At 45.2% G+C, this 14,746-nt stretch overlaps 1 protein-coding gene across 2 annotated transcripts in view; it reads left to right on the top strand.

Moving 5' to 3' along the window:
* LOC121304020 (major histocompatibility complex class I-related gene protein-like) overlaps positions 1 to 13,656 on the top strand; it is a 28,444-nt gene extending 14,788 nt beyond the window's left edge. For both annotated transcript variants that reach the window (XM_041234962.1, XM_041234963.1), the window contains exons 3-7: positions 5,010 to 5,282; positions 9,399 to 9,686; positions 10,850 to 10,960; positions 12,308 to 12,353; positions 13,098 to 13,656. In XM_041234962.1, the coding sequence (XP_041090896.1) occupies positions 5,010 to 5,282; positions 9,399 to 9,686; positions 10,850 to 10,960; positions 12,308 to 12,353; positions 13,098 to 13,155 (776 nt within the window). In that variant the 3' untranslated portion in view covers positions 13,156 to 13,656. The remainder of the gene's footprint in view (positions 1 to 5,009; positions 5,283 to 9,398; positions 9,687 to 10,849; positions 10,961 to 12,307; positions 12,354 to 13,097) is intronic.
* Positions 13,657 to 14,746: the final 1,090 nt, after the last annotated feature.

The raw sequence follows: 14,746 nt of genomic DNA, 5'->3' as shown, positions 1-14,746 counted from the left end.
TCAAAAAGCTCTGCAAATGTCTGTGATATTCTTTGAGTGCTGGATGCGGAATCAGCTGTCTTCTGTGTTTATGTCCGTGTTATCTATGTGATGCATGGTGCACACCATTACCCCCTTCCTCCGTGATTTTGAAAAAATTTACCGTGACTGCTCCGTGATTTTTTTTTGTCAAAATTTTCTTGACAAAATCCCAGCCTTGTTTATCAGTTATTAAAATGGGAATCACAAATGAAACAGAAAATTTCACTCTTCTACATCTAAAAGGTAGAGGCTGGCTTGTCAGAAATATCAAGAGGAATTTACCACAGAATGGTCATTCATTAAAAGAAGTGGAGTGTCTCAATCTCATGTCTACTGTGAATACTGCCTGACAGACTTCTCTGTGAATACTGCCTGACAGACTTCTCTGTGAATACTGCCTGACAGACTTCTCTGTTAATACTGCCTGACAGACTTCTCTGTGAATACTGCCTGACAGACTTCTCTGTTAATACTGCCGGGCAGACTTCTCTGTGAATACTGCCTGACAGACTTCTCTGTGAATACTGCCTGACAGACTTCTCTGTGAATACTGCCTGACAGACTTCTCTGTGAATACTGCCTGACAGACTTCTCTGTGAATACTGCCGGGCAGACTTCTCTGTGAATACTGCCTGGCAGACTTCTCTGTAAATACTGCCTGACAGACTTCTCTGTGAATACTGCCGGGCAGACTTCTCTGTGAATACTGCCTGGCAGACTTCTCTGTAAATACTGCCTGACAGACTTCTCTGTGAATACTGCCGGGCAGACTTCTCTGTTAATACTGCCGAGCAGACTTCTCTGTAAATACTGCCTGACAGACTTCTCTGTGAATACTGCCCAGACACTGTTACAGGAGCCTTCACTGACACACCCTGCTCACACTGTTACACTTCACTGACACGCCCTGCTCACACTGATACACTTCACTGACATGCCCTGCTCACACTGTTACACTTCACTGACACGCCCTGCTCTCACCGATACACTTCACTGACACGCCCTGCTCACACTGTTACACTTCACTGACACGCCCTGCTCACACCGTTACACTTCACTGACACGCCCTGCTCACACCGGTACACTTCACTGACACGCCCTGCTCACACCGGTACACTTCACTGACACGCCCTGCTCACACCGGTACACTTCACTGACACGCCCTGCTCACACTCTTACACTTCACTGACACGCCCTGCTCACACCGGTACACTTCACTGACACGCCCTGCTCACACCGGTACACTTCACTGACACGCCCTGCTCACACCGGTACACTTCACTGACACGCCCTGCTCACACCGGTACACTTCACTGACACGCCCTGCTCACACCGGTACACTTCACTGGCACGCCCTGCTCACACCGCCCTGCTTACACTTCACTGGCACGCCCTGCTCACACCGGTACACTTCACTGGCACGCCCTGCTCACACCGGTACACTTCACTGGCACGCCCTGCTCACACCGGTACACTTCACTGGCACGCCCTGCTCACACCGGTACACTTCACTGACACGCCCTGCTCACACCGGTACACTTCACTGACACGCCCTGCTCACACCGGTACACTTCACTGACACGCCCTGCTCACACCGGTACACTTCACTGACACGCCCTGCTCACACCGGTACACTTCACTGACACGCCCTGCTCACACCGTTACACTTCACTGGCACGCCCTGCTCACACCGGTACACTTCACTGGCACGCCCTGCTCACACCGGTACACTTCACTGGCACGCCCTGCTCACACCGGTACACTTCACTGGCACGCCCTGCTCACACCGGTACACTTCACTGGCACTCTACTCACAATGTTGCAGGATGTAGATGGTGGCCTCACAGTTACTCACATTACTTGTTTTATGGCAGTTCCCTTCACATACACCGTCCTGCTCTGGCTGTCTTATATAGCGAGACGCTCAGCCGAGACACGTCCACCGGCCAATCAGGGATCCAGGAGCTGCCATCCCCTGGCTGCCATTGCCTGTTCTATCTGTTACAGGCTGTTTGGAGGACTTGCCTTATGAAGTTAAATGGCAGTTAAGAGGAAAATCTGACACAGGTGATGTCATTGTAACATTTATTTTATACTTGACTTATTCCAATAAGTCACACCTTAAACAGTACAGTCCAGTGAACAATCTTTTGTGAATAGGGATCTCTGATGCTAATGCTAGTAGGGACCAAGGATAAGGTTACTAAGAAAATAGATTTTAACAATTGACAAATGTACTTGTAAATGTTCACGACAAGTAATGCAGTGCTTCTGCAGTGCTGCTTCGTCAGACCAGGTCCATGGAGTCTGCATCTTCGCGTTCAGTGCTCAGAAGTGCCAGAGAAGAGAGGCACACCAGGGCTCCCAACATCGCTAGCCCGTCGTTCCGGGACAACCGAAAAAATCTGGCCGACAGCGTGTTTTTTTTGGCTGCTTGACCAGCGGGCAGTCCGATTTTTTTTTTTTACTCTTAACAAGATAACGTCCTGTGCTTTAGTCAAACAGAGGTTTCTCAATCGAGATCCCGCTCACAGATCATCCTGGTAAAACACGTTTAGAGGGATCAGTGTTTTTCACTGGTAATGCTTGATTTCCGGGGTGCCCCGTGCAACACCCCTGACAACTCTCGCAGCCTGAACGAGCGCGCTGGTGTGTCACGTGACTGTGCCTGGTCACTGAAACAGAGGGTGAAAGGGACACGACGGCAGCGTATATACTTTTATACTGAAGGCTATGATTTTTTAAACAAAGTTACAGACTGGAATTACAAGCTACTATCTTGTTACCTTTATTAAATCATTAACATTATTTCCCAACCTAGGAAAAAAAAAATTAAAAAATCGAACACGGCAGTTTTTATCACGAGCATGCTGACATCGCTTTTTCATTTCTTTAATGTGATTAATAAAATGTAGCGGTAAATTTATTTTAAATGTATGGTGCTTGCTTGTAACTTATTGTACCGAGTGCAGCAACAGCCTCGGGTCCAAACCGTCAGCTGAGTGCAGATATATTTACATCCTCGCTGTCTCGTGCGTGCGTGCGTGCGTGCGTGCGTGCGTGTGTGTGTGTAATCAAATTGCTGCTGATGCTGGCTCGTACAGGTCTATGCAACCGGTAAGGCAAAGCGACATTTTTTTTTTTTTTTAAGAAACCAAGATTTCAGTTAACATTTGCAAACTGAAACTTTATTGATGCGCTTTGTTTTTTTTTTTTTTTTTTTTTTGGGGGGGGGGGGGGGGGGGGTGGCGGTTGTACTGTGTTCTTCAATGAATAGGATATAGCCAGGATGCAGCCACAAATAGGGTACTGTACTTGTAATTCTAGTTTTATTCGCAATATCTTATTATTTAGTGCTAGTAGTGACAAATACTGTACTAAATAAAGAAAATCAAACAATAAAATACTGCTAATATTATTAATAGTTTAGCGAATGCCTTTATCCAAGGTGACTTCCTTATCTTACTCCAGCAGCTTATATTGTTCATTTTGGGTTGTCCTTTTACTGTAGCGAACAAAAGGCTTTGGAGTCAAACAGGGTTTCTATATCGAGAGTGTACTGTATTTAGTATTTGACTTATATGCTTAATACACGACACTTGCACATCTTAATATATAATGCGTGCACATCTTAATATATAATGCGTGCACATCTTAATATATAATGCGTGCACATTTTAATATATAATGCGTGCACATCTTAATATATAATGCGTGCACATCTTAATATATAATGCCTGCACATCTTAATATATAATGCGTGCACATTTTAATATATAATGCATGCACATTTTAATATATAATGCATGCACATCTTAATATATAATGCGTGCACATTTTCATATATAATGCCTGCACATTTTCATATATAATGCCTGCACATTTTCATATATAATGGGTGCACATCTTAATATATAATGCCTGCACATTTTAATATATAATGCCTGCACATTTTAATATATAATGCACATTTTAATATATAATGCACATTTTAATATATAATGCACATTTTAATATATAATGCGTGCACATTTGTTATGCACATTTTAATATACAATGCCTGCACATTTGTTATTTCATTTTTGTTATTGTTCACTACTCTTAGTGTTCAACATTTAACTCGGTATAAACAAGTTGGCGGGTTTTATCTAGTGAGAAGGAGGTGCTTGTCTCTTAAGTTTGGTCCATTTTATTTATTTTTGTGTTATTTAACTTGTTTATTGTACACATTTTTTATTTTGTTTGCATTATTATTATTATTATTATTATTATTATTATTATTATTGTTCACGTAATAATTACTGCACGGCATTGCTGCCAGTTTAATCTTCCCATTAATGCTATTATCATACTGAATAAATTGGGACTTTTGTTATATGATTGTATTTAATAAATAAACTGTGTTTGTTTGTACAGCTTGACCTTGCCTCAGTTGCTGTTATTTTTCACCCACATAACATTGGGTCACACTCAATGTTTTGTAATTTATATAAACCTTTTGTTAAAAAAAAACAACAAAAAACAAAAAAAAACTATACTGTGTGTGGTGTCTGGTGTGTGGTAGTGGTGGGGGGGGGGGGGTTATAAAATACAGAGACAAGTTCATATTGTCATCAGAATGTTTTACCTGAGAAAACCGTTCAATAATGCGTACAGTTCCACAGCGATAGTAGTATGTGCGCCATGGCATTGGCTAAAACAGGCTCTCTGATAGAAATTGCTTCTTGTGACTGCTGTCTGGCAGTTGCAAGTTTCTAGTGAAAATCTGTGACGTCGCAGCCCTGCGAAAGTTTTGTGAAACACAAATTGCAACCTGCGAGGGGTCTACGACAGCCATTCCTCGCAAATCGCTTTTATGAAACGGGCCCCAGGCTCTTCAGTGTTCTCTGAAATACCGGTGCTAACTTCTGTAATAAAAATTGAGAAAGCTTTATTTTTATTGGACACTCATGCCTAGTTTGTCTTTTGTCTTTGTGTGTTTATTCCAGTTCACATTTACCAGCGCATGGGTGGCTGTGAGCTGGATGATGATGGGACCAGGCGAGCATATTCGCATTATGCGTATGATGGGAAGGATTTTATTAGTCTTGATATGGAGACCCTGACCTGGGTCGCTGCCGTGCCACAGGCTGTCTTCTATAAACACAAGCGGGAAAATGACACAGCCCGGCAAGAGATCACTTTCAAGTTTTTTCAACAGGAGTGTTTCCAGTTGTTGGAGTGGTACATCCAGTATGGGATGGAGACCCTGCAGAGGAAAGGTAAAGTAACAATCTCATATGCCTTGTGTTTAACTCATCCGATACTAACTAGTTTCAAATAGTTTCAAATGTGCAAGTACAGATCATGAAGTTTTGTTCATATGGATTTATGAATTTGTATTACTTGTCTATAAACAAACAAACAAAATGTATGTGTAATGATAATGATTTCCATTACCTGATAGTAGCTGTTAAACCTTCATGCTGATTTGAACCCGGCTCATGCCAAGATAAGCACCAACTAAGACGTAGCTTTACAGTAAACTAATGTGATCCATCTGCATCTCCATCCATTTGCATTTCTTTCCTTCTGATGATGTAGATATCCTTTTGCCTGGTGTTGATTGCTGAAGTGTAATGCTGGCTACAGGGATCAGCTTATTTTGAATCCTTAGCGCATCAGCACACGCAACAGCTGCGATGCTGGCTCCTAATAGAGTTGATATGACAGAGATACGTCGATATTCCTAATAGACTTGATATGGCAGAGTGTCACAAAGACGGCTGCAGAGGGTGATGACAGACCAGAAAGAGGAACCAACACAAAATAAACAGAGAGGAGGAGTTTGGTGAAGCTGAGCATTTAATAATTGAACAGACAGGAAATACAAGGTTGTAAAGACAAACAAAACACAGGACACGGCACTTTCGCCAAAATAAAGAGACTACACAGACAAATAGGGTGAGCTGATATTTAACTATATTGACTATACACCAACATTAACACACCACACGTAACATACAACACAGAAATACACAGGGGCGGGGCAACATTGCCACATATCCCCCCCCCCCCCCCTTGTGCGTAGCACACATGGCCTCAATGGCCACCTCCCCCCTTAAAATCCCCAAAGCCCCGGTACTGTAAGGGGTTGATGGGCGGCAATGTTGCCAGTAGCCAGGCTGCTACTGGCCATGCTGTCAGCAGACGTGCTGACAGTGGGGCGAGTCTCTCCTCCCGCTGTACCACTGGCAGTGGAAATGCTGCCAATGGTGCGGCTGTCAGCAGACTGCTGCAGGGGAAGGTAGTCTCCTGACCTCTTCCCCCCTTTATTGCCGGCAGCTCTCTCTGGGGGGGACTCCAGCCCCCAGAACTCCTGCAGCGAAATTGCTGCGGGGAAAGGTGGTCTCCTGACCTCTCCCCCTTTTTTCACAGCTGGCAGCTCCCTCTGGTGGGGCTCCGGCCACACTGACCCCTGCGGCCAAGCAGAGCCGACTGCGACCCCTGGCGAAGCAGTTCCAGCGACCCCAGACGGTGCGGAGCGGCTGGCAACCCCAGGCGATGCGGAGCGACAGGCATCCTTGGGCGAACCGAGGCAGGCATCCTTGGGCGAACCGAAGCAGGCATCCTTGGGCGAACCGAGGCAGGCATCCTTGGGCGAAGCGAGGCATGGAGTCAGGGCCCTCTGGGGTGCCACTGTTGGCCCTCGGTTCGGCCACGTGCTTCCCTCAGCAGCCTATGAAAGGGCTGCTGAGGTCTGCCAGCATCTAGTCCTGGTCCTACTGGTGAGGGGAAAGGCAGCTCCTACTCCTCTCCCCCTGATGGTGATGGAGGCAGAGGCAGCTCCAGCTCCTCTCCTCGTGATGGTGGGGGAAGTGATACCAGCAGGTATTCACCCTCTGCTGGTGGATGGGAAACCAGCAGGCATTTACCCTCTGCTGGTGGACAGGAACCCAGCAGGCATTCACCCTCTGCTGGTGGGGGAAGTGATACCAGCAGGTATTCATCCTTTGCTGGTGGACAGGGACCCAGCAGGCATTCACCCTCTGCTGGTGGACAGGGACCCAGCAGGCATTCACCCTCTGCTGGTGGACAGGGACCCAGCAGGCATTCACCCTCTGCTGGTGGACAGGGACCCAGCAGGCATTCACCCTCTGCTGGTGGACAGGGACCCAGCAGGCATTCACCCTCTGCTGGTGGACAGGGACCCAGCAGGCATTCACCCTCTGCTGGTGGAGGTGGCGGAGGCAGCTCCTGGCGGTGGAGGTGGGAGCGGTGTGTAGTCTCCTGGCGGCGGAGGTGGGAGCGGCGTGTAGTCTACCCTTATTACAGGGGACTGGTGCGGCTCTCCCTCACTTGCAGGGGAAGGTGGTGGAGGCAGAGGCAGCACCTGCTCCTCTCCTCCAAGTGGTGACGGTAGGGGAAGTGATACCAGCAGGCACTCACCCTCTGCTGGTGGAGATAGAAACAGCTCCCTCTCAGGCTTTGGATCCCCACGGTCCCCCCGTCTGGGCGCTGGACTCTCGCGGTCCCCCCGCCTGGAGACCCTGGTGCCTGGGCTGCTGTTCTGTTTATAGCTGCCTCCAGGTAGCAGAGGACCAATTCCACACCTTCCTCCAGGGAGTTTGGGGTGTGTTCTCTCTCGTACTCCTCCCATCGCTCCCTGTCCATCAGCCACAGGACCCGGATGGCTAGGGGCATGGACTGTGCCTCCAGCCTAGCATTGTCCCGGATCCAGTCCCTCAGCCTGATGGCGTCTTCTGACGTTTCGTTTTTTTTTTTTTTTTTTTTTTTTTTTTTTTTTAGTGAGCTTCAGACGCAGAGGCAGGAAATAAAACAGGAGAGGTAAGGTTTGCTTGAGCTGACTGAATGGCTTCGCTCAACTGTGCATTTCAATTACTATAAACAGAACAAACGTTTTTTTTTAAACAAGAAATTGCGGTTCCTGCTCTGGTCAGCGTCTAGGGGGCGCTGGTAGTCCCACTTCTGACACCTTGTGTCACAAAGAGGGCCGGAGTGGGTGACGTCATACCAGAAGCAGGAAATAAACAACAAGAGAGGTCAGGTTTGTTTGAGCTGAGCGAATGGCTTCGCTCAGCATTTAATGAGTGAACAGAACAGACAGAAAATAAACGGTTGTAACAAACAAAAACATAGGACACGGCACATTCACCAAAACAAAAGGGACAAACAAAACGGACTATCAAGAAACAAAACACGGTGAGCTTCTATTTTTCTTATCTTTTACAAATACCTCCGTCTCCAATCCCGTTCTCCACTCTCCGAACACACAACCCTGAGTGAGTGAAAACATGCTGCTTTTATGCAGCTGTACCGAGACTCGATTGCTAATCAATCATTCAATTGGAGTCGCGGTACAACTGCATGTGAATTAATAAAGTGCAATTCCCCGTGCTCACATATTACATTTTATTTGCACATGAAGTGCTGTGCAATCCTAATGCCTAAATACAAATATATATTTTAAACACAGACCCGTTTATATCCTGTGTACCAATGAGTATACACCAACATTAAAACACAACACACAACACAAAATATACACAATGGCGAGCACTTTGCCACACAGAGATACAGTGATATTCCTAATAGAGTTGATATGGCAGAGATACAGTGATATTCCTAATAGAGTTGATATGGCAGAGATACAGTGATATTCCTAATAGAGTTGATATGGCAGAGATACAGTGATATTCCTAATAGAGTTGATATGGCAGAGATACAGTGATATTCCTAATAGAGTTGATATGGCAGAGATACAGTGATATTCCTAATAGAGTTGATATGCAGAGATTCTGATATTCCTAATAGAGTTGATATGGGATACGTGATATTCCTAATAAGTTGATATCTTACTGATTTGTGATATTCCTATATTTTGTATTACTATGACAAGTATTGAAATTGAAATGAACGAAATCACAGCAAACACTGTGATACAACAGACCCAACATATATGAATCACGCAGGGGTCCCTTTTAGAAAGCTCACTCTTTATAAAGTGTTTTAGCTACAGAGCGAAACATGAGCACAAACCCTCTATAGAAACAGTAAAGGAATGTGTTGCTGTGCTGAGATCACTGGTAATGCACAGACTGTGCTGTTCAATTACTATAAACACAAAGGTACCTGTACAAACACAATGCCTGTTTGTTCTGCTGTTCACTAAGACACTGCTGAGCTGATCCGTTTAGTGAGATCAGTTCCAATTGAAAGTGACCAGCGTGCCAGGGCTAGAGCTACACTCAGATCAGCCACACATTAGCTCCATTTACATATACCCTCTCAGCCAATCAGAGTGGAGGGGGTTTCTACAGTGTGATTGAATACTGCATGAAACAATACTGGGGTCTAAAAAGGTTCTCTTTCTCCAGTACGCCCTGCAGTGACACTGATACAGAGGAAAGCGCGTGAATCTGCAGGAACGGACGTCATCTGCCACGTGACGGGGTTCTACCCCCGAGAGGTTGAGGTGAACTGGGTCAGAGACGGGGAGGCTCTGCTGGAGGAGGGGGTGTGGAGTGGAGAGGTGCTGCCCAATGGGGACACAACCTACCAGCTGAGAAAGATCTTGACAGTGAGTCCTGAGGACCAGAAGAAACACAGCTACTCCTGCCAGGTGCACCACGCCAGCCTGGATGAGAAGATGGATGTGAAATGGGGTAAGAGAGAGAGAGAGAGACCCTGCTACTGAAATAGACTGTGTGAGCAGGGAGGGAGGGGAGGGAGGCTGTACCTGAGACCCTGTTGAAAAAAAACACATTATTGCTGTACATACACAGTATAATAAACTCAATGGTGCCTCAGAAAACATTAAACACAACAATGCCTCAACACATCTTCACCTTATTAGCACAAGCCTGTTTAACCCCTCCTACAGGGATTGTAGAGGACTGTGATCACACCATTCATTTCAATAGGGATTCACACCATTCATTTCAATAGGGATTGTAGAGGACTGGATCACACCATTCATTTCAATAGGGATTGTAGAGACTGATTATCACACCATTCATTTCAATAGGGATTGTAGAGGACTGGATCACACCATTCATTTCAATAGGGATTGTAGAGGACTGGATCACACCATTCATTTCAATAGGGATTGTAGAGGACTGGATCACACCATTCATTTCAATAGGGATAGGACTGATAGGGATTGTAGAGGACTGTATCACACCATTCATTTCAATAGGGATTTGTAGAGGACTGGATCACACCATTCAATAGGGATTCAATAGGGATTGTAGAGGACTGGATCACACCATTCATTTCATCACACCATTCATTTCAATAGGGATTGTAGAGGACTGGATCACACCATTCATTTCAATAGGGATTGTAGAGGACTGTATCACACCATTCATTTCAATAGGGATTGTAGAGGACTGTATCACACCATTCATTTCAATAGGGATTGTAGAGGACTGTATCACACCATTCATTTCAATAGGGATTGTAGAGGACTGTATCACACCATTCATTTCAATAGGGATTGTAGAGGACTGGATCACACCATTCATTTCAATAGGGATTGTAGAGGACTGTATCACACCATTTCAATAGGGATTGTAGAGGACTGTATCACACCTTTCATTTCGATAGGGATTTGGTCGGTACTCGTAAATCATGCTGAATTACCCAGAATGCTGGTTTGTAGAGGGGCTGGATTAGACTGGTTTTACTGGAAATGCTAAATGCCTGTGGTAAACTTTCACACCACTGGTATTACTGTGCTTTACACAGAGCCTAATGCCTGCTGCAGGGATGTGGGTCATTATCTTCACTGATTGCTTTTGCTAAACAGTCTCCTGTGTGTTTGCAGCTCCAGAGGCTGCTCTGAACGTGGGGTTTGTTGCTGGTGGTGTGCTGGCTGCTCTGGGTCTGATCATCGCAGTGATCATAGGAGTTCACATCTGGATGGAAAGAGCATCAGGTGAGAGAGAGGGAGGCGGGGTTAAGAGCTGCTTCATTAATGCTGCATTTCTAATTCCTTTATCAGTTGTCAGGTCCTGATGAAATATACATATTTATGAGCTTAGCATGAACAAACTCCCATTTCTAATTGATCCCAGTCTTTTAACGCCCTGGTCTCTCCTGCAGTAAATGTGTAAAAGGTTCCTGTACTAGTCTTTGCACTGGGCTGCTGATTCCTCCATGTAGGAATCTGAAGAGCTGTCTTCCACAGTCCTCTCTGGACTCAGCTTTCAGCTGGCGTTAGAGTTTAGGTTCTGAATAAACTCCTGGCAGCAGTGAGGATGGATCGAGCCCTAACTCCTGAAACAACTACCCAAGGGTTTCAACCACTGATGGAACTCCAGATTTGCAGAGTACTGGAAATGTTACCAAACAAGAGTTAAACACACATGCTGTGCTCTTGGAAAACAACATGTTAATAATGTGTGCCTATAAGCTCAACAGGACTCTTACAGGTGCTGATAAGGACATGAATCTAGTATTTTAGACATGCACTTTACAACCAGAACCCACACATCAGTGACACAGAGGCTGAATGCAACATATAGCTAGCGCTCCTGTACATTCTCTCAGTGTTTATCTCATTGCAGTCGGTGGAACTCAAGGAAACTGATATTTTGGGGGGCCCTGGACAGGGATACTGACCCGCAGTTTCAGGGCAGTCCTGTCCAAAGCTGGACATGTAGAAGAAATAAAAGACTTCTAATTTGTTGAAGATCAAGGCTGGAGAAACATAAACAGAATTGAATTCGACAATTACAAGTGAAAGGACGTCTCTGAATTTGTTATAGGGGTTAGAATGAAGTTCTTTAAATACCGTTCTTGCGCTACATGAAAACCGGTTTGTAGAAACTGCCTGTACATTCTTAATATCTTTCCTATGGGTCAGAGTTGTAATAGATGTGTTTGTGCAGAGCTGTCTCTCCCTGGTTTGCTCTGCTTTTAGGAGATCATTGTTTTCTATGGGTCAGAGTTGTAATAGATGTGTTTGTGCAGAGCTGTCTCTCCCTGGTTTGCTCTGCTTTTAGGAGATCATTGTTTTCTATGGGTCAGAGTTGTAATAGATGTGTTTGTGCAGAGCTGTCTCTCCCTGGTTTGCTCTGCTTTTAGGAGATCATTGTTTTCTAGTGCCGCACCTGCTAGATACTGAACTACAGTAACATTCAAATATAAACCCAAGTGAGAAGGGCTTTAAAGGCTCTTCTATGAGAGATCTCCTCATTCCTGGGGTCTGCTTTTCTGCTTTTATTATTATTATTATTATTATTATTATTATTATTATTATTATATATTATTATTATTTCAGCAAAGGAACAAAGTGATGCTTCATCCAGCTCCACCAGCGACGACAGGTAAAGATACATTTTCATGCACTTTTAATAACTATTGGGTTCTGTTCTTTTTCTGAATCAATCAGTTATCACCCCAGAAAGATGTATTAAAAACAGCACTGCTTACAGTTCAAAACATATACTTTTTTTGTTAAGCTGAATTAAGTTCTATACTTGAACTCACAGCATTCTCTTGAGAACCAGCTATAGCCTATGGTTTGCCATTTTTTAAGTTGACAGTTGCCTGACTCTTCTGAGCTGCATGAGATTTTGTGTTTCCTGTGAGTCTTACATGAATAACAGACACCAGTGTCACTGATACTGCAGCATTGTCTTGACAGGACCGAGCACAGCACACCAACAAGGAGGGTAGAGTTCAGAGGAGATCCTGAGAGCGCTCCTGCTTCTCACTGATACTCCAGCATTGTCTTGATAGGACAGAGCACAGCACACCAACAAGGAGGGTAGAGTTCAGAGGAGATCCTGAGAGCGCTCCTGCTTCTCACTGATACTCCAGCATTGTCTTGATAGGACAGAGCACAGCACACCAACAAGGAGGGTAGAGTTCAGAGGAGATCCTGAGAGCGCTCCTGCTTCTCACTGATACTCCAGCATTGTCTTGTGTAACAGACGTGCAGGGAGCAGCAGTTTAATTATAATTTGAGTTGTTTCTTGCTAGTTTTGTGGGAGCAAACACAAACAAACTGGCTCCATTGTGTTTTTCTCACCCATGTGCTTTACTAACCACAGTCTGTATTGTTCCAGGTGTGACTCCGTTGCAGAGAAGCTGATGACACAGAAAGAGAATATACAACTCAGCTGAGACTTCATCCTTTACACTTTATTTACCCCGATATGGTCACACAGAGCCATCAGACAAACTGATAGACAAGGACGCTGTGTTGCGGTCGTCTGTGTTAAGAATTAAGAATTTGTAGTCATTTGTATGTAGTAACGTAGACCCTAAATAAGCTGCGTTAAGAAAATGTAACATTGCTTTATTTTAAGCTACCTTCTCATTTAAGATACGCTGTTTAAGACAAGCTGACCAACAGTATGTTCTGCTGTGTGTGTGATTCTGGAATCTGATAACCTTTAGGGAGTTAGTGTCCCAAGGATGCACGGCCTTGAGGTGACCAGGGCTTTCACTAGAATACATGGGACAGCATGGCGCAAAGCAGCAGCTCTTCTGGAAAATGACAGTGTGTGGGACACGTGAGAAAACAAGAAGAAAACAGTGACTGTGTTGATTTTACTTGGAGGATTACTACTTGTTTGTTGGAAACTACCTGCTTATAAATGAAGAAGTACAGTCAGGACATGAGAGGCGAGAAGACCGCGTGTGTGATTTCTGGTGAGCAGGGGCTCCTGTATGAGAAGCTGTGCCTGCCTGGATGAGAAGCTGTGTCTGTATGTGAAGCTGTGTCTGGATGTGAAGCTGTGCCTGTATGTGAAGCTGTGCCTGTATGTGAAGCTGTGCCTGTATGTGAAGCTGTGCCTGTATGTGAAGCTGTGCCTGTATGAGAAGCTGTGCCTGTATGAGAAGCTGTGCCTGTATGAGAAGCTGTGCCTGTATGTGAAGCTGTGCCTGGATGTGAAGCTGTGCCTGGATGTGAAGCTGTGCCTGTATGAGAAGCTGTGCCTGTATGAGAAGCTGTGTCTGGATGAGGAGCTGTGTCTGTATGAGAAGCTGTGCCTGCATGAGAGACTGTCAGAGGCTGTGTCTGGCTTAGTATTATTATTATTTATTTATTTAGCAGGTGCCTTTATTGGCCAGTAGAGGAGGAGCGAGAGGAGGTGTAGGGAGACACAAGGGATTGGAGGAAGGAGAAGGCAGTGTGGTGAAGAGAGTGGTAGGCAAGAACAAGGATCTTGAATTGAATGCAAGCAGAGATAGGTAGCCAGTGCAGGGAGTGAAGCAGAGGGGTAGCGTGAGAGTAGCAAGGTTGAGAGAATACAAGACAAGCAGCAGAATTTTATATGAACTGCAGGAGGCGGACAGATGAAGCAGGGAGACCAGCAAGGAGAGTTACAGTAGTCCAATCTGGAGATTACAGGAGCTTGGACCAGGAGCTGGGTGGAATAATGAGTAGTGAGAAAAAGTGTGTGGGAAGAAGTAGAGGGAGGGGTCAAGAATAACAGCTGGGTTTATAGCAGGAGATGGAGAGAGAGCGCGACAGAGTCAGGGGACACTGAGATGGAGCAGAAGGAATGTAGAGGAGGTCAGATTTAGAGAGGTGCAGTGCTCAGGAGGATAAAGGTGGGAGTGCTGAACGAATGCCCTCTGATGCCCCTGGTGGATATTCCTTTGCCCTGCTTCCCCACCTCCCTGCATAGAATGCCTACGTCAAACACTTCAGTGGGCAGGGATTCATTTACATGTTACCTTCAGATTTAGCTCAGAAAATAAATAT

Source organism: Polyodon spathula, chromosome 36 (genome assembly GCF_017654505.1).
Source record: "Polyodon spathula isolate WHYD16114869_AA chromosome 36, ASM1765450v1, whole genome shotgun sequence".
Taxonomy (NCBI): Eukaryota; Metazoa; Chordata; class Actinopteri; order Acipenseriformes; family Polyodontidae; genus Polyodon; species Polyodon spathula.
Note: the sequence above shows the minus strand (reverse complement) of the source record. Positions and strands in the feature narration are given on the sequence as shown.